We start from the raw sequence: 25,275 nt of genomic DNA on the forward strand, positions 1-25,275 counted from the left end.
AACTGGAGAGAGGAAAAAAAATCTGTTCGGAGGCCTGAATGGAATGCCCTCTATTTTTTATGAGTGTTTCTGTTTTTCGTGTGTGTATGTGTGTGTGTGTTTGTGTGTGTACTCGTGTGCTTGCATGTAAGTTTGTATTGGCGGGGTCAACCCTTTTATCCTCGTCTTTCAGGAGAGAGTGCGTGAGTGTTTGTGTGTTTCTGCATTCTCCGCAGGGACTATTTCAGTTGAGGGCAAAGAACACAGAGAAACTTTGAAAGAGCTTTTATGTACTTTTGAGTGAAATGATCCTAAGAGGGCTTTTTATGAAAAAAAAAAAAAAGAAAAAAAAACTTTTTATTCAGGCTTCCACATCCAGAAGGGCACTTACCCAATTACCAAGCTCCCTTCCTCTCTTTCTACATCCATCAATCCCTCCTCTATTCTTAGGCCCTGCATCTGCGCTGTGTGTGGAGGCACTGCCACGGGCTAAGAGCATGAGCTTAGTAGTAGAGTAATGTAGGGCATGTCAGTGAGTATACAGTGAGTCAGCCATTTGTAACCACTTTTGGGCCATATTGTGAGACTTGGAAAAAAAAAGATCATGCAACCAGAAAAAGCCAACACACTTGATTACTAATCTTCCTAACATTAACTACTTTTGAAGTAAAAGTTTTGTCGGCCTCGTTATCGTCCCAGGGGGTTAATATTTGATTTTGAAATTTTTTTTTTTTTTTTTTTAAAAAAGGCCTCCTTTGATATCACACATTTGGCTGAGGTAAAATTAGGGCATATACAGATGAGGCGGATACTGTATGACAAGCTAAGCGAACGAGAGGTAAACTCATTCTGTCGCCCTCGCTTTCGCATCTCGGCTGTCTTTAAACTGCAGTCTTGTCACTCAGCAGTCTGAGAGGCAGGACCTCACGCAGGTCTGACAGATAAAAGTCTCCTCACTTCATTGCTGTTTGACATTTTTTACCTCCCAGAAAAGTTTCAGCATTTTTTTTGCTCCCCTTTCATTTCTCTCCTTCCATCTCATGAAAACACACACACACACACACACACACACATACTCTCTCCCCTTCGATGTGAGTCCATCTCCTCCTGTCCATCTGCCAGGCAAAATGGAGCCTCAGACAAAGGAGACGGGGGCTAACTCAGTGATCTGAATCAAATGGCAAGAGGAGGAGGGTAGCAGAGGAAAAGAGGAGTGATGGGTGTCAGGGAGGGAGCATGGGAGACGTGGGAGACAGAGAGGGGGTTGGATGGTGAAGGGAGGCATGAGGGGCGAGATGTGAATTTTTTCTGACAGGTTGAAGTCTCCTCTGAGCTGACCCTCTCCCTGCTGGGAGCAATGTCTCCTGGAAGTGTGAGGGGGTGAAGCAGTATTGAATGCAGCAGTACCAGTGATCAATAGCAAGCATGCAGGATTTTTAATTCGACCAACACTGAAGCACAGGCTCCTGCAGAAAATCTGGCAGCATTCAATTTCCCGAGTTAGGTTAATACCGCCATCAGTCAGTGTCAAATAACATTATTGGACACGGTGTGACTAGCCATCATTTCAAGTACAGCGACAAAGAAGACACATCTGCTGTCGGGGTCATTTTAAAATTTCATGTAGTGAAAAAAAAAAGAAAAAACAACATATTGATTTGTAAGAAGTTACACTCCGACAGGGCCGACTGGACCAACGTGGTGACAAGTGACTCCCACTGACTCCAGGGTAGAGAGGAAAAAAAAAATATATATAAAACATGATAGAGAGTCAAGATCATCGGTTTGAGTGTCCGACAAGAGAGGAGTAAAAACCAACGTGTTGTGGTCAGATGACACTGAGTCTGGGCGCAGAGGAGTGAAGATGGCAGGCGTGAGATTAGTGCGGAGACAACTAATCAAATTAATCAAACAGCGCAAACATCTGCTGGTTTCCCTCCTCTTTAATTTCTAAATTAAAGTAATTTCCAACATCCAACAACACAAGCAATAATTGCCCCATCTTTGTCTGCAGCAGGTGACGATGATCTAATTTGGGCCCCTTTTCTGATTCAGTTGGTCTTGCGTATCCTCTAACTTTCTACTTCCTGCTCACCCGTGTTCCCAGTGTGCTGTTTCCCTCCTGTGCTCCACCCCAGGCTGACCCCTCCCCCACACACACACACCTGTCTCACATCTGTCTAGTTAGCACCTTCTCTCCAGCTGCATCTCATCCCCTCGGTAGTTTAGATTGCATTTCAGTCTGCGTCTCGTTGGTTCATCTGTTTTCGTCCACCCCTCGTCTGTGCCTGTTCTCCAGTCCCCGTGTGCTCCCTGTGCTCCCCATTTGTTCCATGTGGTTTTCTGGTTTGTCTTTCACTTCTGTGTTACTTTGTTATATTCCTTTGCCTGCCTTTGTGTTGCCAGTTTTTTTTGTTTTTTTTGGTTGTCTGCCCTTTTGTTACTTGCTGTTTGGACTTTAACTGTCGGCATTGAAGCTGTCATTAAATATGATGTTCCAGGAACAACAGCAACAAAGTGATATTAGACACACCGCTTTCAATTCAACGGGGAAGAAAATGTCGTCCGTGTCGGAGTATCAGTACGGTACAAAGCTGGACGACTCGCAGTTTGCAAGATATAAAGACACAAGATTCCATCCTTTTGTCAGAGGGAGTCTGATCGTGCATCTCGACTTCACTGGATCTCAGATATAAAGGACGCTGCTTTGATGAGCATCTTAAACAAAGAGCATGAGCAGCACTCGACGCACAGCGGATGGAGAGGCTACTCATGGCTCTTCCACATTCAAACCGAATTACAGTAATTTATTTGAAAAATTCCCCTCCTTGAGTAGGTGGTGGAACAGCATGCTAAAAGGCTTTTGAGGCTATTTTTTATTTTGTTGAAAGAAGAACATTTCTCATGGGAAAGAAGGCTCATCTAAAGGTTGTTATATGAATGTTATATGCACAGACCGTGTAATACATAATGGGGGGATGAATGTTTTTGCACCTTCGACACACAAAAGAGAGAAAAAATAACAATTAAAAAAAATCTAAAAAGGTCTTTATCAATATTGGCCAAATGGCTATTTTAAGTATCGTATCAACCCAGGATCTCCATATTGGTGTGTTCTTAGTTGAAAACCAGCTTGCTTACTGGATTTATTTTGCTGCAGTACCAGATTTGGCCACTGGTGAACAAACTAGCAGCATTGTAACGATCCAGCTTGTGTCCTTTCTTTTGATTTGGTGCTTGAGATCATTTCCATGGATGAATGCGATGTCAGCGTGGCTCATGTTCCTGTTGTTGACACTGTGGTGATGTTAACCGCTGAGAGCGGCGTGTGTTGTCGCTTCATGCATTAGCGCTGAGAGAATGTCAGCTCTTAAAAGTGCCTCGTTCTCGCTGCTGCAGAGTCTCCACATTTTGTTTCTCTTTACGCTGTTTTCTATTTGTCAAGTAAATCGCTTAAAGAAAAAGTCTCCATGTCTCCACGTTTTCTTACAATGTCTGCAACCAAATTAAAAACATATTATTCATTAATACATTTATCTGTGATTCGCTCCTCTGCTGTCTGTCTGTGTCTAAGTTTGACCTGCATGGTGCATTCAGGTACACACAGTTAACTCAGACATCAACACCTGAACGGCCACATGGGTTGTTTTTATGGGAAAGTTTAGATTTAATTTTTCATTCTTTTTATCATTTTCAGACAATTTTCTTTTCTTCAGACAGCTACTTCTGTTCGTGTTCTTTCATTACAGCACTTTCATTCATTTGTTACTGAAATATTGACAATATTCCATTTATTTCTCTGAAAATTCTAATAAAGAAAAGATTGCATCAACAGGTAGTCAGTAGTCTTTCTCCAATAATTTCCTTGTTGTATTGTAGTTTCCAGGCTGTCTTCATCAAAGGTGTCGGTGTGTCGTGTGTTAACAAAAGAATCTGCGGAGGCAAGGCTGGGTGGAATGATAGAGCAATCTTTATTCAAAAAGATCTCAAGCCTGCGTCCGAACCAGGGCGGCCGCCCTCTGGTATTCTCAAATCTATGACAAAGTAATGCCCAATGCTTTGCCCTCTGCTCCATCAGGAATCCTCTCGAAACTTCGACCTTAGGAAATCTACCATTTACCACCCCATTTTCTCTGCCTGTGTGGGGCTTTTTTCCCTTTGCCCGCACCTACCTGATTGATCACTTAGGTGTATTGAGGGTCTCTTGATCCAGTAGGAGAAAGAGGAGTGACCTTTCTCCACTTCATCTGGAATAGCTCATCTTCTGGACATTACCTGACTCTGTTGATGAGAGATTTACAGAACTTACAGCCTAAAGTTGACCGGATTGTCTCTTCATGCTTGTATGGAAATGTGTACATTAAATCAGCTGTGAACCTGACATGACAGATAAATTCAGTTTTAGTGCTCCGTAGAGGCCTCGTTGAATGTGTAACTGTGCAGACACCTCAGTGTTCTTCTACATTTTCATAGTTAGTTATTACAGACATGAGATGTGAGAGATGTGGTTGGAAATAAACTGACCAAATGCTATTTTGTTATTTGTGTGGTGAGTTTGAGGACCCCTGCAACAGACGGTCAGACTGTTTGACACACTTAAACACAGACGACACTGGGCCCGAGAACACCTGCAGAACGTTAGGACGAGAAAATCCCTCCGCCGACGAACACGTGCGCACATTTATCAAGCGAGCAAGAGCGAGTAAGATCTCTCCTCCGACAGAATTAGCTCAGGTAAGGAGGGAACCGCGACTGTCTGCTTTGTCTCATCCTCCGTGTTTGCGTACTCTCAAGTAGGTGGAAATGCAAAATGAAACATAATTATGTTGTACTCCCCGCTGACAACTGCTCTGTCACCAAGCGCGTTAGAAACACCGCTGTGTGTGAAGAAGGAGGGTGGGGAGTGGAAAAGAGAACTTGTGTGGGCCTCGCTCATTTCTCAGACTCTCGACAAGGCTAACTTACCTGGAGGTCGTAAACATAAAGAAGAAGGGAGGGTGAAGTAAATGAAGAATACCTGCCGCACACACACACACACACTGTAACCCTCAGCTCATTAGACAAACACACTGTCCGTATCTCAGTTCTAGCTCCACCATCCCAACCAAGACGGATCTCTCACCCCCTCGCGACGGAGCGCAATTAAACCAGACCAGACAAATATAGCGCGGGGGTGTAATCTTTCTGAATCACCTGGAAAGTCAAGAAGGGAAGGGAAAAAAAAAAAAGAGCCGCCTTCTTCTTTTTTAGCTGCCGCCTCGTAAGGGAAGCTAGGGTTGGCCTCTTTCAGCATGTTTACTTGCAGCCAAGTACAAATTAACCTCCCAAGATCAACAATAAACCTAATTAGACTTGTGTTCTGCAGCACACATCTCTAAACACAGATCACAGCTTGTTGAGAGATGAATCTCCATCTGTCTGGCTGCACACTGGGAGGAGGAGAGACTCGGAGAAGATCAGTCCCAAGATTTTTTTTTTTTTTTTTCCCGCGAAGGAGAGCTTTGTGTGTTTCTGAACATGTCGTTTGCACACACACACATACGAGGGACAGAGGCCATCGTGGTCGCGGGTTTAATCCCACCCTCCCCCCACACACACACACACACACACACACACACACATCAACCTTTATTTTATGATGTCACGCTGCAGCATGGAATCGGGACATGGCACATGCAGGAAAGAACACGAGGTTGGATCTGAGTGTGTTTGGGAGGGGAGGGTTAATGCTAAGGGGCTGGGACAGGAACAGCTCCACGATGCCATTTGACACTCACTCCTGGGACCGAGAGAGCCAGACAGGGGAGGAACACACGAGCGAGGAGAGGCGAGCGTCGATGAGTGCTCGCACACATGAACACACGGTTGACTTTTCCCACGTTCACTAAAATAAAATCTGGTCTCACATGTATTATTAATTTTAGACTCAGGTCGCCTGTAATAGAATCAGGCATGATTGTTTCTTTTGACACCAGCTGAAAACCTTGGAAAAAAACCCAAAAACGTTTCACTGGTTATCGCGTCAAATCCTTCGCGATCAAATCACGACAAAATTATTGGATTTCTTCTCACCTTGTCCTCTGAAACATGCGGGCACTGGGGAGATTTGAAGGTCTGGGGGGAAAAAAAAAATGATTAAAAAGGGCAATTTCTTCTGTGTATGTATTCTCTAACTCTGTTGTAATTTCCCTAAGCTGCCGTTGGACATGACAGCATTATCACTTTGCCTTTGACACTGCGGAAGATAAAGCAGCGGGGACACCAAGGTCCAAATATGTTGCTTTTATAGGTAGGAGCTGTCCCATTCATCATGCGCTAACACCTAGAGCTCTCTGTAATCCCTGTCCATAAGTCAGCGCGGGGCAGGTATCTTCTGCGCCGCCACAAAGTACACCGAGGATGTAATGTTTAAGACCCCGAGCGGTGACAAAAAAACCCCAAAAAGGTGAAATAGACCTTAAGAATAAAGTTGAATAAGGAAAACGTTTCAATACTTCTGACGTGTGAATAAAAAAGGACACAGAGACAAACGGTATCTTTCAGAAATCAGTTTATATAACAAAGTGGTTATTATTTAGTATCATATTCCATTACATAGCCTATGGAAGGACAGTGTGCATAACCAGTTCGTTGTTTTGTTTTTTTCATGTTCTTAAAGATACAAATAAACTTAAAATGTTACAAATATAAATGTTTCTTAAGACAATAAAACATACTCGATGACAACGAGGGAAGGTAGGCAGGGATATGGCAGCTTACACATCACGGTCGGACAGGGTTTGTCAACAGCTATGAGCGCCCGCTTGTTGATTCAGCCGCGATCGGCCTTCCTGGAAAAATCAATAGCAAGCGCTAACGAAGCGGGAAAAGAAGTGGATATGTGGCAGCTGGAACTGTTTGCCGAGAGAAATACTTTGCAAATAGTTCACTCTGTTAGTGGCGAAGTCGTAATCAAACATTTCAAACAACTTTTTTTTTTCTTTTTCTCTTTCTCTCCGCCTGAGCAGTAGATCGTGTGAGGTAAAGTGCACAGTCAGTGAGTGTGAGTTACAAACTTTTTTTTTCCTTTTTTAATTACCACCAATCACCACCATAATGGCACCTTAAACGATTTCTGATAAATCCTTCATACCCCTGCCTCCTCGTTCTTCTCACAATTACCATGAGCACAAGTCATATCATAGGGTTTCGGGGGTTTGTTAGTCACAACCTAAAAGACAGATGGGATGATGGGCCCGAGCACACAGAGGGCCGTTTTTTTATTTTTATTCTCACACTAAGATGATGGAACAGTTCAGGCGCTTCGACCTGAGACTCTCCGGCTATTCCCTATAAAAAACACATCAGTCTGATTATCCTAAACGATGGAATGAGGGAGAGACACGACAATCACTTTTACAGGGACGATGAGGAATGTTGTCATTGTAGAAGTTTCCCCTTACAACTGAAAGTAGTCGTTGCTGTAGTTGCTCACATTGAGAAAAAAATATTTGAACTTTTAACGTTTTCAGCCATTTAAAGTTTTACGGTGCATTTATTCTATTCATAGTGTCCGAGGTGATCACGTCATGGTTTGAGTTTTTTGGTCTAGTTAGTTCCTGTTTTATCTCTCCTCACGTGTCAGGTTTTGTTTTTCACTTCTTCCCGCCGTCCTTTTCCCGCCCTTTTTTCAACCTGCGCTCTAATTCCAAAGAGCTTTTGACGGCTGACTGCAAACACTACACAAGTGTAGCAGAACTCCTTGAACTCCTCCACCAGAGATTTTTTTTTTGTTTGCTGGGTTGGTATTGGTCAGTTCATACTGTCCAGGGTTAAAAGGGATCCAAACACAAGACACACAAAGGGAGGCAGGTGAAAACAAAAAGCTGATGTCCACATAGAAAAATGAAATCCATCCAAAATACCAAAATACAAAGTCCAAGAAACAAAAACAAAAGGGGCAGGCAGGGGTGAAGCTGAGAAACAAAGAACATAAAAAATACAAAAAGTAAATAAAGTACCAAACAAAGAAGCACAAGGAACATGAGAAACATGAGGGACACAGGAGCCACAGGGCTGACGTTGGGGAAACAGTACAGAGGCTAACATGGATCTAGAGTGAAACATGGCGCGTGAGAAGAGCACTTCAAAATAAAACAGGAAATAACTAAACAAAACCCTCAGGAACCATGACGGATCAGTGTTGCCTGGAAAAGATGCGCGATCTGGAACTTCTACAATGGCGAACACTGTAGCTTTTAGCTCATCACGTTCTATGATGGCATCATGACAAAGGTAATTTTTTTTTATTATTATTATTTTTTAAGTTTTTTTCTTTAAAACGTCAAATAAATGACATCTCACAAAAGATGTTTGAGTGTTTCAGAGAACAAATACCACACGACTATCATTTTGTAATCACATCAAAATCTCCTACTTTGAATGACAGTTCTTAACGGGATCATTGTTCATTAAACGATGGCTAAAATTACAAAAAAAGAAGTTATTATGTCTGTACAATCTTTTCTATACTTTGACAAAAAGAGACCTGTACTCCCTTTGATATACAAAACAAACAAAAAAAAAAAGAAACAGGAACTTTCTGTCATTGTATGCTGAGAACTGTGTGTTCTGTTGGCACATGTGAACAAAAACAAAGTATTGATTAAATAATGAATTAAGTCAAATTAGTCATAAAGACTAATATACATTGGAATTATCATCGGCGTACAGTATCCAATCAGCAGGTGAACAAACACTGAGCGTCACGTGAGACGTCGGCGTTGATGGAGAACTTATATTTTAAAAAAGGGTCCTGTTAAGTACTTTGAACTGCACAGGCGTGGTGGCGCCGAGGACAAAAGGATAAGTCGTGATTAGAAAGAGGAAATCACAGCCTTTGATGGCACGTCTATATCTGCTGTACACAACGCATCCTCAAAAACTCCTATCTGTGCAGAATCCCTTATGCGGAAACCTCATTCTCTGCGCTCTCTCTGTGCGACTGCTCGAAAACCTTATATTCAGAGGAGAATTATTGTCTTCTTAAATATTCAGACTTCTCGGAGCATTGTGGATGCACCTTGAGCCGAGATGATGTGTAAAATTGCATTTTTCGGAAGCATGCAAGCTGGGAGAGGGAGGCATCATGAAACAGACACATCACAAGCTGCACTGGCAGATTGTTTAAATGAAAAATCTCCATCTATTCAGCCCAGGAGTCAAGCACACGGAATCCTATTTTGCCCGGGTTCCTGTTCCGATTACTGAGCTGGCACACGCACACACACACACACACACACACACACACACACACACACACACACACACACACACAAGCACACACTCGCCCCAAACACAAACACACAGACACACAAAGGCCTAAAGCAGAGTTATGGTATTACGAAGGTGACTTGTGTTTTGGTGGGAGAGTCGCTTACGACATTAGTGCTGGGGAATTTGAGGGCGTTGCGAGACTCACTCGCTAAGACAAGCATCATCTTGTCTTCTGTGCCCCCTCAGTCGATTATTCCAGCCGTGCCTGCTCTCTTTGTGGATTCAACTGTTGGGTTTTTTTTGTTTTTTTTGTGGCATCTGCTTACAGTTAAGGGGCAGTGAGGGGACAGGGCCACCCCGGGCATGAATATATGAATAAATTGTTCACGTGGAGAAGCTGTGCCACGGTGGGACCCACATGAGGAGCCAAGAATAACAGAGGAGCTTCAGCTATTTTGTACAGGACCACCAAGCGATCAGGTGTTTGTTTGGATGCAGAATGCTTCATCAGAGATGTTATTGGGAAAAAGATGTTAAGTATTTTGGCAGATCCCCACCAGGAAACAGGCTTTTAATAGGTTTTAGTGTTTGATTCACTGGATTTCCTCAGCAGATTGCTTCTCTCCCAAAGGTTTTTTTTTTTTTTTAAATGAATGAATAAAATATCTCCTGTGGTTCAGATGAGCCTTAAAACATTTCACATTTTGTTCTGCAATATTAACGGATCCATTGGAATCTCAGCTGTGGATTTTTTAAGCTGCTTAGCCCTGTTTATATTTATTACATGTCTGTTGGAACAAAATGTGCTCCGGCAAAACTGAATGTCTTGGTTATCCTGCAGACCTTGTATTTTTATTTTTATTTATTTTTTTTTTATTTACTTGTTATTTGAAAAAATCAATCGAAAACCTGCTGTGGGAATATGAAGCAAACTTTTTCCGCTTTTCTCCAAAACAGATGTGATTTTCTCGACTTTTTTTCAGGGGCGCATTCATATAGAACAAAACACAAACAATGAAACAGATTAATATTAAAAAAGAAACATTCTAATACCCTTGTATAATCAAGCCTCCCCCACTGAAAACCTGTGTGACCGCAGGAAAGGTCAGCGGGTCATGTTCGCTCCTCTAGGCAGTTATATGCATTTAGAAATGTGTCAGTCTCTCATGTTAACAGCAGAAGCGACCTTGGGACAGAGATCAGCACCCCCGAGGCGTTGGTTAGATATTACACAACCAAGAAGAGAAAAAAAAAAAGCATCCTGTCAAAATGGAGATTACAGTTTTAAGATCCATGAGTCACATGCTGTGACGGCCTCGGCTCTCGTGGCTCTTGTGGGATATGAAATGAAATTAAAAATGATCCATGTGGACTCTTGATGTTGACCGAAGGAGGGAGGGAAACAAAAAGCCAAACATTCTTTAAGCAACCGCTCCCTCTTTCGTTAAGAGTTCACCGTTCAGCAGGTCGTGGGCTCGCCAACACGGGTGGTGTTGTAAGCCTCGCCCTGTCTTCCGTTTACGGGAGAGCTGGCCCTGCTTCCCTCTTGTTGAATACACTGTGTGTGGTGTGTTTGCCGGGTTGACGAACACTCACTATGGTACAGTCCATCTCGGCAGAGTGTCGGTTTTTCAACACACTGCATGTTGTTTCATGTAAAAATCAGACCTGCGTGTGAACTGTGGTATGTTGATTAGTAGAAGGCTTCAAATCAAGTCAGGAAAAAAAAAACAGCTTTTCATTTCAAACTGCAGCAGCCTTAAACATGTGATTACTATTATTATTATTATTATTATTTTTGCTTTTTATGAACCATCTAGACAGGACATGAACGTTGACAGAGAAGTATTGAATAAATATGTAAGGCGTCGAACCAACAATTTGAAAATCAAATGTCTGTGTATGGTGTTCTGTAGACTCTCCAGCTCCGTGTGGATCCTTTAGGCTTTTTTTGTGTTCCTTGCATGATGTTGTGTGTGTGTGTGTGTGTGTGTGTGTACATGTGTGTGTGTGGGTAATTTCTCGTGTGTGTTAGGGGTGGTCCACCCCTCCGTCAGTTGTCTTCCTGGTCTCCACCTCGCAGGCCTCTTTGGCACTTATCTAGCGTCTTGTGGTAGGCGCGGCTGATCATCGAGGTTGGTGATTTGCGTTGTGGCGCGAACGAGACCTTTCCAGGACTGCACGGCGGTTGTCTGTTCGGATGAGAAAGAGACGACAAAGAAGCAGAGAAAAAAAAAAACATAGAGTGAGACTGAGAAAGAACAAGAAAAATGTGTTGTTACATTGATCCATACTGGCACGAAAGAGCTCGACTAAATGAAAGGCTGTATAGAGAAACATAGTGAGGCAGAGAAAGGAGACGGAGAGAGGGGAGAAGAAACAACATGAAGCAAATCCAGGCTGATTGAGAGTCGAGCAGCAGGGGAGGACGGAGAAACAGAAGAAGCTGCTGGAGTTGAGGTGCTTGTGTCTGGTGTCATAGTAACTCCATTCAGCTCCTGATCCAGGCTTCCACTCAAGAGCCCCTCGACTACTCTCACATCAGATGCGGCATTGCACAGGAGACAAAGTAAATGCACACATGCGGGTGCACACACACAAACAGGAAAACAAGGGGGAGGCAGGAGAGTGATAAGACGGCATGTACATTACATCCAGGTCACAGAGGGACAGAGAACAACTTGTTTGCGTTATACAGTCATTCAGGATTGCAAACCTTTTAATAGAAATGCAGATAAAGACAAAATCCTAAGTTTAAAGTGGCTCAAACACCTGGGGATCGGTGGCACTCAGCGCTTTACTGTGGCGTTTGATGTCAGAAAGCAGAGCCAGTATCGCTTTTGAGTTTTTTTTTTCCTCTCAGTTGCCAGTACTGTGACAGAGTCATACAAACACTGACTCCCATGCTATCCAACCATGCCTGCCCAGAAATGCCCATGGCATCCACCGGGCAGCCAGGTGGCAGGTGGAGGCCGGACAGAACCAGGAAGCATAGCCATGGAGATGACTGCAGGCACACCCACACAGGACTCCCCGGTGTTTCCAAGCGTGCCGCCACCACTATGCCCATTACTCAGTGCCAGCTGTAGGGTGCCAGGCGTCCCGGGCTGGGCGTTGTTTAATGGCACCCTCTCCATCCATCATGTCAGGTAATGAGCTGAGAGTGACTGTGATGGCTAGTAACACATACACAAAAATGTGACACACACACACACACACACACACACACACACACACACACACACAGACAGACACAGTTTCCCAGCCTCACAGTGGAGAACAGAGAGCACTCCTTCAGATTGGATACAAAGCACAATGCAGATGGTGCACAGGAGGAGATATGGAGAAAGAGGCAAGGAGGGAATGGAGAGAGGAAGGAAAAGGCTCTGCATCCTCTTCTTCTTTCAGTTTAACATACATCCATATGCATTAGGTGATTGTTAAAAACTAACATGTTCGGCCAGCGTGTCCAAAAAAAACCATCATCACTGCTTATCCGTGCACTCATTTCTACGTCCACAGGTGCTTCAGTCTATAAACAGAACTTACACAACCTCGCTCCTTTCAAACTTACATCAATAGTACACAAAAAAACGAGGACAGAATTCCAAAAAAAAAAAGAAAAGAAAAAGTAGCTCATACAAAATCCGTCCTTGTCAGTCATTTGCAAGCCCAATTGCTGCGACCTCATTTCTCTGCAAGCAGTCCCCTTTACCCCTCAGTCTATCAGAGGAGCATTAAAATCCGAGCTGGGAGAATAGAGGCGCTTTGTCTCTAATGTGGGGTCATCTTGGGTTACATCTATTACTGTAAATAGGATGGGAAAGAGACGGTGGGGAAGGATCAAAGGGAAGACGAAACAAAACAAAAAAAAATACATAAATTGGAAAAAACAAGTTAAATCACAGAAGACAAATGGGAGCAATCCACAAACAGACCTATAAAGATCACAACTGCTGGGGGGAGTGAATGAGGACTGCACTATTTCTTCTAGTCAAGCACAACAACGTGTAAAATTCAGTCACACTACACACATGATATACAGACTAACCACCATTAAAACCAACCTTTAAAAACTGTGATAAGAACATAAATATATATTGTGTGACAATAAAAAAAAAAACTGTATCTTTCTGTCACAACTCCCACTCTTCACTCTTTTGCATTTTTTCACACTGTAAAGATTCTTCTATTACTTCTTCGGTTGCATGGACCAGTCTGGTCTCATTCCCAACGAGTCAAATACAGCAGCCTGGTCACTGGACCTGTGCTTCTAAGCTGGACGCTGTAGTTGCCTCTCCAGTGTCACTCCTTTAAGCGCCACTCTACTGCAGTAGTTAAGTCAGTGGGTGGTTGGGAGGGTTATTCACAGGACTTATCCAGAGTTCATGTCCCGTTTTGTGACCAAGAGTAAAGAATGATCTGTTTATAATTTATGTTACCTAAGAAAGTGACTTAAATTAGGTCATTTAAGTTACCTGAGTGGATTTACTTTGATTTAGAGGATAAAAGTAGTTATTTTAACCCTGAGTATGATCTTCTCCTAAACCTAACAAAGTACCATAAGGCCTTTATTTTGAAAGTCTAATTAGACGTGTATCATGTCTTATTGAAAACTTGACCATGTAGCCTTTATTTTGAAAGTCTGAACTGTTGTTGCATATTACGTATTATTAAACCTGACCAGAGAGAACTTCATGTGCAAAACTGAAATCAAGGGGGAGGTAAAGTTTCACAGTTTGAATCTTAAATCCACTGACCGACATGTGACTTTGACAGTTTTTTTTTTAACATGTTGCGCGGACGTGGACCAGAAAACTGTAGCTTACACGTCAGATTATGCCACAGACTGCTCACCACAAGTAACTCCAAAACCACTAACCTCTTAACCTTCTCTTTTAAAAGGAGAAAATTAATCTGATGAGCAAGTAACCTTCATTTGTCAGGTATGTCTTTCTGCATCTGTGGTTTGTAGCAAATCGGTCTGTTGTGTTCCTAGCAAACAGAGCTCCAGCCTTCACTCTTCTAGCAGCTCTCCTCACCAATACACATACTTATGGTGGACCTTGGTATAGATTCAGAGTACAGGTGTATTGGTACTAACACGAGCACTGTGCACTTAACAACAGCACACACTTGTTGGCTTTGTTGTCTGAAGAGACATTTTATATGTTGTGTAAAGTGAAAACAATGCAGATCCCTGGTGTGAATCCCTACAGGAACAATGTCAAACAGTAGGCTGCCTTTTTTTACGGAATAACAAGAAAAAGAAAGTGTCCCTTCGGGTGTAATTGCGTCTTGCCCCAATTGCCTGTTTACATGGGAAAGCTTTCGTCAAAGACTTTGCTGAAAAACGGGAGAAATTTCCAGCAAAATGCATCTCCCATCAGAAGATCCTTGAGCGGAGAGCTATTGGCTTCTCATAAAGACTTTTCTGTTCCTATCTTCAGGTGCATAAAAGCCCATCCTTTCCCACCCCACATCAATCTATCACAACAATTGAACAAACAGCAGCCATTTCTACTGGGAGAGAAACATTACTACTAGCCTCTACTGAATTGAATTCTTCAAGCACACACACACTCACATTCAGACAGAGAGGGGAAACAAAGTGAGACCGGGGGGATAGGAGGAGAGATCCACACAAAAGACAAACTCTACGGGTTTTTTTCAGAGCACTGATTGCGACTCTTTTCTACTTGCATTTGTTTTTTTGATGGCTTCTTTACCTGCTTCTCCCAGAGGCGGCGTCTTTCCAAGTTACAGTAGGCGCGACACAGAGGAGCACGAGGAACAGGGAGAAGAAATTTGACAAAAGAAAAGCAGGTATTCCACGTTACAGCAGGGAGATGCTGGCACACCAGAACTTAATTAAATGCTGGCTGGCAACGTTTCTCTAAAATTGTTACTAAATGCACCGAGGATTTCGATGAGGGTGCGCGGATGGCGAGGAGGGAAGTCACTGACACACACGCACAAATTCACACACTATGTCTTCCACAAACACACACACACACAGGAGGAAATACATTGTTGCTTAAGTGTTCAAGCGGGGCCACGGGGAAACGGCACAGTGCACCGCTTTGAGGAAATTGCGCGCACACACACCCCCTCTGTTTCTAACACACACAAGCGTATCCTTGCGTGTATATCATGATGATCCCTGCCACAAGGGAGAGGCTCTGAATAAGACAAGGGTAATGGGAGGAGGGGAGGACGCCAAGATTACTAAACAGCTAAAGCAGAGGCCTTAAGCCGGCGCAGTAAACTCCAACCTTCTCCCGACTTGTTTGGAGGGCCTCCAGTGAGATGTCGCTTTGCGTTATGATAGACGACGGAGCCGCACTTTCCCCGGTGGATTTCCCCCCCAAAAGAGATTAAATATCGTAATGACTTTTGTGTTACTGTCATCTTCGGCTAATTACGTGGAATTACATCATGATAAGGCTCTGTGATCCGCAAGAAAAAGGAAAAAGCTGCCAGTCATCTATCAAACACTTTAAGCGTGGGATACTTTGAGGAATTACCTCTCGGTGGCCAGTATAAACAGGAAGCGTTTTTTTTTTTTTTTTTTTTTTGAGGGATTATGCCACGTTAGTTGAAGATCGTCTGGGTATAATCAGACTCGAGGCCTACATCTAAACACAGTGGGCATATTCATCAAGGCCACGATAACGAGGTCAGGTTCACATAATCACCAATCATGTGTGTAAATAGCTCCAGAAACAGGATGCATCACGAGGCAGGACTGGAGCTGCAGCTACTCTCAAGCGTTCGCTGTCTCCTTTCTGCTAAACAAGTGAGCATAGATTTCTCTGACATGTCACCGCCTTTGTCTAATTCTCTCGCCAGCGTCGCTCCGCACTTCATATTTTGATGAGATAAAACATAATAAAGGTGATTAGATCTCTGCTCGCTGCACATCCGCACGTTGTGTTTGCTTCTGTGTCGGAGGGGGAGAGCGTCTACATCAACAGCAACAGCAACAGCCGCAACCTTCTATCACCTCTTTTCATCTCCTCCGCCTCCCTTTCCCCCCCCTTTCCGCTTTACCCTCTGCCAGCCTCCAAGCTACAGAGTAATGGAACTCCCTACACAGGAACAAGATATGGTGTATAAATGGGATGCAGAGGGAGAGAAGCTATTTCTTCCTGCTGAAAGTTATGGGCTGGGTATCGCAAAACTACAGTCGCGGCAAACACAGCCCCTCGTTCACCGGTAAGAGTAATCACCCCAAACGTGGAGCAGGGGAGGAGAGGGGAGGAGAGGGGGGGAATAGTGCAAGGGGGGAAGAAAAGATGAGTTCAGTCGTGGAGAACTGGAGAAAAGAACGGGGGAAGGGCGACGGGATGGCGGGTCAGAGAAGAAAAGAGCGTCAGTGACCCCTTTTTATCTGATGCTACAAGTCAGTCATTGATTTATAACAACTAGCTGAATGGTATACACACTGAGGCATGGTGGGAGATTAAAGGGCTACAGGCAAAACACATTGTCTTTCAGCTGCTGCACTCCACATGCTTGGCTTATTGTTTGGTGTCTTTCTCTTTCACTGACAATCTAATAAAAAAAAAAGCGAACAAAACAAAATGTCATCTTCCATCAGGTGACAAAAACACGCAGGTCTGAGTGGGTTAAAATCTAAATGAACATAAGAAAACAAGCAGGTGTTGTTGCACTACGTAGCGGTTGCATCGCAAAAGGTATTTTCAAAATCAATTAATCATCAATCAGTCACTTTTTCAATCTAATTTTCATCTGTTTTAATTATTTTGAGGCATTAAGGAGTGCATTTTCACTCACAAAAGGGAACAAAAGATGATAACATTGTACAGACACACAGTGCAAGTTTTGTAACCAAGCTAACCGTAGCTAACGACAGCTAACGTTACATTTAGCGGCACTAACAACAAAGCTATCAGCAGCCGTCAACCAGGAAACTCCATTAATCACCTCAGAACTGTAACTACCGTCCATCATCGTTCTTGGAGGCCGCTTACAACCCCCATCAGGAGGTGTGCATTAAAAAGCAACTGGTTATCAGAACAGTTGTTAGCAGTTACTTTTGCAACAAGTCAGGTTATCTTTTCAGAGTGGCTCGAGGCAGTCCAGCCCGAGGCCAGCAGACTGGAAACCAGCAAAATGTTTTCTCCATAAAACATGACCCAGTTTCACCTGAATCACTGAATAAAGTTATAAAAAGGGGTGTTTATAGAAAAGTTATGCTTTTGTACAGTAAGCCGCGTGGTCCGGGCCTGAGCTTTACTCCAGTGGCGTTCCTCTCTTCATACAACCACAGCATCATTATAAAACAACAAAGCTTTTCCTGGAAGTTAAAAACCCTATAATGCCATTAAAATGACATACAGAATGGCTTTTTTTTGCCACTATTGGGCCTGATACTAACATATAGGTGAGATATAGAGCATATAGAACTTCATAGGAAATTTTAAATCTGAGCAGATTAGTTCACTCTGTCATTGAAAAACCACTTTATTTTCTTCAAAGCATCTTTTTAATGTAATTAACCATGTTGCTATATTCAGTTTCTCCATCACCAGCATTTTCATTCATTGATTACATATGTGTCCTAAAACTCCATGGGTGGTAAACATGTTACTTTCAATCAGAAAGTACACTGAACATGACAGACAGAGGACACATCTTTGATCCTCAGAGTCAAAACGCAGCATTGTGTGTTACCTGTGGGCACCTGAATGAGAGGAGTGTACAAATGTCAGGGGATCTGAGAGCGAGGGGGCTGCAATCTGGTGCTTGATGTGTTTTGGTGTGTTTTCTCAGCATGCCGGAGCAGGCAGAGGCGATCGGACTGGCATGAGAGAGGGAAATGCCTTAGACAGGCCCGGATAAACATGCTGAGGCAAGATACTGAAATTCTCCCACTCACACACACTAATACACGCCATCTTCCCCTTCTGTCTCGCCTTTTTTCTCTTTTTCAATTTCCTTCTCTTGCCCTCTCCTACCGTTCCCATTCTAATCCCCTCTTATTACAGACATTACCTCAATGTTTACTACAACAAGGCCCACCACTTGTGATTTCTAAACACCCAGGAAGCACAGAAAGCAATCTAAACACAAGTAGCGAAAACTCCGACTCGAAATGGACACTGAATCTCATAGTTTTCAGATTAGGTCTGCGCATATACAAAGGTGACGTTCCTGCTTGACAGTCTGTGTACAGTGTTCGGAGGCAGAGTGAGTTTAACTGACAGTCTGTTGAGATAAACGGTAACGAGGAGAGGTTCGCAGAGAGCACGGTGGTCATAACACATGCAATCAGGTTTGACAGCGCGGGGATGTGGTTAATCTTCCCGTGCGTCTATCACCACTCTATCTCAGCGGGTACGGTGGTGTGCACGCTCGGCAGTGCTGGCGACTGACCCTGATAGTGAATGCAGCCATTCTTTCCCCCAACAGCCTCTCACGACTTTCTATCAACGGATTCCATTTACTTTCCAAAAAGTCCCTTTGACAAAAAAGTGGGCCGTACACCGTCACTCAAAAAACTGGAGTTAAGGACGATTTTCTTGCTACAGCCGTGATTACCCCCCCTTTTTTTCCCTCCCCCATCTCTCCTTGTAGTGCTTTTATTGTCAGACATACTGTGCCTAAATGCAGCCTATTTCTCTATCATGCTTCCACATACACTCTGCACATAATGTGCGCACATTCACTACCGCTCAACAACCACGCTGAAAAGGAGCTCGGCCTGAGAGTAATGGCTCCTGACTGCTTGGCACAAAATATGTTTCAGGAGAGGAAGGAAATCACTGCAGAGTTTCATATGGAAATGCTTCTCTTAGGAGGGATGAAAAGTACCAGTTCATCTCCTCAGTGGGTGAGCTTTGACAGGTTTCTATCAGGGACAAAACTGCAGGAGAGAGGGAAAGTTTGTGCGTCGTTTTTGGCTGCAAACCCGAGGTCTCCCGTATGCACTTCGAGCTCTATGTGGTAATTCAAAACAATAAAACACTGCTCTTTTCAAAGCTTGGCTAACATATGTTACATTTCCGATAGAAAACAACAAGCCCGACACGCTACTGTCAGCACCGCTCGCTCATTGGGCCCCTCAGGTTCAGAAATCTCCTTTAAATATCTCCGCTGGACTTGATTCCTCAGTCACGGAACAATGCCTCTTGGCATTCTGGGATGCAGCAGAGGCACACACAGCCCAAATGAACAGTTATATGAAAACACTTTTGCGATCGATCAGTGCCTGAGGCAAAACTCCCATTCATGATTGTCCTCACAGTAGTCAAGTTTCAGGAGGCAGGCTTCAACCTAAGTATAACCATAAAAGAAAACAAATATCCTCGAGAGTAAACTCCCCAAAACTGCTAAGCGTTGCCCACCTGTTTGCCTGCAGTTTGAGTTTACTTTACTTTGATATTATCTCCCCACTTTGGAACAGCACTGGAGCATACAGTGGAGCTCAGAAGTCTAGGGGTGTTAGGATGTGCAGTACATTGTGCACAGCACAGCAAGTGGAGCATTTCCACTGCATTTAAACCTCATAATGAATCTGCACATCACCAGTTTTGTGTGATCGACAGGAAAAAAATAAATAAATCATGAGAGAGAGAAAAGCAACAAATGCAACCTGGAAAATGCCTGAGCGATGAGATAAAAAAAAAGTAGCATACTTTTCTTGTTATTGACTAGCCACTGCTTGAATTAACTCAAGTACATTTCATATGTGGAGGGTCGGCCTGCAATGGTCTCGCTGAGATATTACTGCAATATGTGATAGTATGGTTATTTTAATACTACTTTAACAATGTAACGATAAGAGAAAAGCACTAAAAAAGCCACTAAAAGAGCACTTAATGTTTAAAGCATCATTATGTAGATGTTGGCTTTTTTGTGCAATTTGGCGCCACTACAGCTTCTAAATACAACAGCACTGTAAATCTAAATCCCTGGTCTGTAACAACTTGGTGCTAACTACAAACAGAGCTTATTACATATTAACAATGTTTTGTGTTGGAAACTTGTCTCTTGAAGGTACATAGTGCAGAAGGTACAGAGACACCATTCACCCCATCACAAAACACTGTAGCATCATTTTATGGTAAAATACTTTCATAATGTCTCTTTAATAAGAATATTCAGACATTGGAATCGGAATAAGAAACAGAAATTAAATTATCCTGAATAAAACATAAATGCAATAAAATAAAAATTAAATGGTCTCTAACAACAGGCTGTATTGAGCTCGGCAGGAATAATCGTGTTATATATTTTGATAAGTCAATAAGATATGTATGATAGGTTGATAAGATCATCACTAGGAGAGCCCTGTTCGAGGGCTCTGTGCGCTGTCAGAATATACACATAAGACTGAAGATTTTGATTTGGGGCTCCACCAGCAGCCTGAGACTATGACCACAAGGCATGCAGAAGCCATGGAGAGCACAGATGGGGCCTGTAGTCGAGGCCCGCGTATTCACAGGCCTGAGCCAGGAGAGAGAGTAATCCATCAGGCCAAGGCACTCTGCTGCCTAGGGGGGCCAGTCACTGACCCTATAAGACTGATTGGGCCTCTGTGGGAGGCCAGACCCCCTGACTACATGGACATCAGTGCCTGGCTTGCTCCACTGAGGCCGGATCTGAACTGGACCGAGCCAAAGCGGTGACCTGCTTCCTTTTGGATTCTGTGCAGGGAGCTATCTAGATCACATGTTGTGTGCAGAACACAGTCTAAACTTGAATATTTGACATCTTAACTAGCGAACAACACTCTGCACTGTCTATCAGACTGGGTCACCCTTCTATTATCGGGATATTTCAACCCTCATCGATATATATAGGCTTGTGTCATCAGGCATAACTGTATTACTATAATTACATAGCGCTGTGGTTAACACAATGTAAAAACTTTAGATGAAGTGATGGGAATCTAATTACATTATCCAATAATCTTTGCCAGCGGGGTCAGAGACAGTATCAGCCAAATGAGTGCCGGTACCTGCGGCAGCCAAGGCAAGCCACATGATTGACAGGTGAACGAGTAAACAGAGAGATAGTTAGACAAATGGAAGCTAAGATATAGTTTGACAGACAGATGGGAGCGTAAATGGATGGTTTGGCAGCATGATAAGGTAAATAGGCTGATGGATCACCAAACAAATGTGGGTGGAGGAAGGAAGAGAATAAAAGGAAGAAAAGAAAAGAATGCCTGCCTGCAGACAACAAAAGATAGGAAGCCAGATAGCCTGATAAACACAGATGGATTGTGTTGATACACGGGGAGGTGGGGCAAGATCGATAGATTGTTTTATTCTATTTGCTTGGCAAACTGGAGATTTGATGTGGCTGGTATCAAGGCGATCTGTTTCTGACGACGCCAGGCGTGACTGTTACAGATGGCGAGATAGCGACACGTCTCAATCTTTGGCTAGCGTCAGTGCAGTCTATCTTAGCTGCAGTGCTAGCACCACCTTCAGTTCTAGCACTCCTGAGTGTTATCACAAAAGCCTGTGCGTTATGAATCATTTCTTATACATCCCGCCCCTCGCTATGAGGGATTTAAGATCGGCTTGGAGTCTGAATTAAAGAGCGTGAATAACAAGATGATGCGACGATGCCATGAGGTGTTAACCCCTGACACTGGCATGGAGCTGGAGCTTGGACTGAATAGGATGCTGGGTGTCTCAAGATGGAGAGCGGGTAGGATTCTTAGCGTCTACTCAGATTTGAGAAAAACAAAATGGATGCCCTGACAACCCGACGCCTCATTACTGCTGCTTGCGTTTATCATGTCAAAATGGGAAGACAAGGGTATGTGAGTTTTAGAGGCGAGGGCTCTCCTAGTTAGAAAGGTGGCTTTTCTCCGTGGCTGCTTGAGGGACATGGGGGTGCACTGCAACAGCCTTGATGAGTGTTGCAGGGCTTATAATAGACAGGAAAGGCCCAGAAAGCATGCCCTTTAGAGGTGCAGCATCTCTCACAGTCTGACAGCTTACAGGGCCTCGGCTCCACAATGACACCTTCACAGTGCGCTCGAGATGACACACAAACACCCGCTCGCAGGTGCATAAAGCTCAGACACACACTCAGAAACACAAATAAGTTTGGCAGCACATGCGCGCAAGAAGACGCGCAAAGACACACACGAACGCACGCGCGCTTACAGTCACACAAACACACGCACACATACATTAAATCCATTTGCGATGTGGATATAATACCTGACAAGCTGAATCTCGGCATCTTGCTTGACAGTATTAATACTTATAAAACAAGCCGGGCTATAAAAACATCCTCCATTCACTCCAAGAGCGGGGTTACAGAAACAAACACCTGTTTGTGCCATGCTAAGGAAGCAGTACAACTCCCTCGCTGTAAACAAAAATATAGCTAAAGTAGCATCTCTAGGAATAGTGTTGGATTCCTGTCAAAACCACAGAGTTGGTAAAGAAGATCAGCACCCAGAGGTGATTCTTTTTATAAGAATTCGTGGTATGTTTGTCAATCCGTGTAAACAACGAAGAGCAGCACTGTCCATAATCTCTCTGTTCTCTTACTATTACACTGCACTGTAGTGTTGAAACAATTAGTAGGTAAATTGACGACACGATCGATAGAAAATCTTGAGAATCAAATCCTCTGAGTCATTTGCTCAACATTTGATTGCTCCAGCTTCACGATTTTGCAGATTTGCTGCTGCTCACTGTTTACTGACATAATTGCAAATTGAATATGTAGACTGTTTGTGGAGTGTTACTCCAAATTAGCAATAATAATAAGATGTACGATGTAAGAGTGCTTGGTCAGAAACTCATGACTTTCCTCCTGTTCATGAAAACACAGGAGAAAAGATATTTTTTTCTTCTATCCAATCAGGACAGAGAACTCCATACAGAGGTGGTTCTATCTGCTCAGAATGAAGATCATGATCCTCCTGTTTACCGACAATGGCAGGACACTACAAATTCCAACACTCTTGGTTTATACAACAAAACCAAAGACAAGAAAGAGGCAAAGAGAAAAAAAACAACAGGAGTCGTGCAGGTGCTTAACTTCAAGAGGATGGAGGGGATCAAAAATGGACAGGAAGTCAGCTGAAACGCTTCCTACAGCTTTAATGAAAAACAAAAACAAAAGATTACTTAATAATATTAGTAGTCAATTTCCTTCTGTCTTAGTAACAGTAAAATAATCACCCGGCACTGTGCATATTGATGGTAGGTATTGACGACTACGTTTTCATACCATGTAATGAATCAATACGTAAATGCATACTGTACATATATATAGAGTGAGTTAGACAAACTGACAGATACAATAGTACAGCTGGGAGTTTAAGTTGTGCTCACTGCATTAATAAATAACCATTTCCTCATTTGATTCTCACAAACATGCTGTAACACACACAGTGATCATTATGTAATCTATTCACAAGTCGACGTGATTCAGAAGTAGAAGTCAGGAATACAGTTTAGACTGCAGTTTACTTTTTGTGTCTCTGATGACCGAGCTTGATGAGGACTTCCTCGAAAAAACTGAAAATAAAAAACATAAGAGACTGCAACTTGTGAGACGGCTGCTACAAGATTTTCCAGCTACAATCCGAGCCACCATCGAATCTCAGGAATCTCAGGACCCCTCGCCACTGATGCCTTACCCACGTTAATAAAACATGGTGTTGTGTGTTATTTATTAATTCCCTTTTTGATGTGTCCCAGCGCGCATTGAGAGTGGTGGTGGAGATCATAGAAGGCTTCGCAAGCGAGCAGCCTCGCTCTTTTCCTCCACGCCATCACCATCAGACCCATTTGGCCATCTGAAGATGCTCCCCTCTGTTCGCATGGGGGAGGGGTGTGTGATGTGTGTGTGTGTGTGTGTGTGTGTGTGTGTGTGTGTGTGTGTGTGTGTGGGGTGTACAGGGTGGGTGTGCATCCAGAAAAGACTTTTCACTTTTCTCTTTTAATATAAATCATTCATACTGAGAGATGCTCCCTCATGTACACAAAACACCACAACCCCTTCCTGTGATGGGCTACACTTTGCTACCTTCATGTTTTTGCTTGTGCCTCGTCTGTGCGACTGTCAACGTGAGTTTTGGTGTACAAGGCTTAAAGTGGAGTTGGTAGACCAGAACATATAGACAGAAGGTCTAGAATAGCAGCAGAAGTGAAACACTTCTGTAACTTTTAAATCAAATCAGTGTAAACATCTTTTGAAATTCACTGATTTATTGAAAACCATTATAATCCTCGTTTTTCTTTTTTTTTGTTATTGTTCTTCTCACAGGAAATTAACCTTACTGTGAAAGGTGAAAAAAAAAAAAAACTTCAAGAGAAAGACGATTCAATTCAATTCACCTCTGTAAACAGGTGGAAGATGTGTCTGTGCCGTGACTGATAACCTCACTTGGAGCCTTGTGGTAGAGTAAACACTAATTAATCTATCTTTCTTAACGCCATCTGACAGTCATCGTCTATCAGAGCTCCATGGTAGCCACAACTTCGACACCACATGTGGGTGTGTTCTTGCATGCATGTGTGATTTTTGTGAATATACATCCTGCGTTGAGTCGGTGTCGATGAGGTGGGTTTTTTTGTGTTTTTTTTGAACCGCCTGCAGGTTGACTACACACACCCACCGACCAGACATCTCAAGCGACAATGGATTCTGTGTGAATGAAAAATGCATCTGTCCCCTTCACTTATTCATCAAGGAGGAAGATTTTTCTGCAGGGATGCCCTCCAGAGACGTGGCGCTCACATGCCAGGCGGCCCCGCCGCCACTTTACCCACAAGGTTTTCAATAAAACAAGCAAACAACACAATTCCAACACCTATAAATAAGTGATCGTTCCTGAATAAAGTGCTGTACACAGAGCCCCTCACCGAGGCCACTCATCACAATTTAATGGGGCCCTGTACCGGCCAAAGTTATTTCTCTCCCTCTCTCCTTCTTCCTATCTTTCTCTATCTTCGAGCAGAGTGAGCGAGCAATGGAGGTAGCTGAAACAGGAGACGCAGAGGCGCATTCAGATCATCATCATGCCATCAC

General features: G+C 43.3%; 1 protein-coding gene and 1 long non-coding RNA gene across 6 annotated transcripts in view; one reads left to right on the forward strand and one right to left on the reverse strand.

Annotated features, from left to right (window-relative positions):
* Positions 1 to 2,176: 2,176 nt before the first annotated feature.
* LOC119007659 lies at positions 2,177 to 3,507 on the forward strand. Its single transcript, XR_005071188.1, has 2 exons — positions 2,177 to 2,325; positions 2,481 to 3,507. It is a non-coding gene; the product is annotated as an uncharacterized LOC119007659 (long non-coding RNA).
* Positions 3,508 to 6,512: 3,005 nt separating this feature from the next.
* The window catches only part of diaph2 (diaphanous-related formin 2), a 391,770-nt gene continuing 373,007 nt past the window's right edge, over positions 6,513 to 25,275 (reverse strand). For all 5 annotated transcript variants that reach the window (XM_037076294.1, XM_037076293.1, XM_037076295.1 and 2 more), the window contains one exon: positions 6,513 to 11,426. In XM_037076294.1, coding sequence (XP_036932189.1) covers positions 11,362 to 11,426 — 65 coding nt within the window. In that variant the 3' untranslated portion in view covers positions 6,513 to 11,361. The remainder of the gene's footprint in view (positions 11,427 to 25,275) is intronic.

Source organism: Acanthopagrus latus, chromosome 18 (genome assembly GCF_904848185.1).
Source record: "Acanthopagrus latus isolate v.2019 chromosome 18, fAcaLat1.1, whole genome shotgun sequence".
NCBI lineage: Eukaryota > Metazoa > Chordata > Actinopteri > Spariformes > Sparidae > Acanthopagrus > Acanthopagrus latus.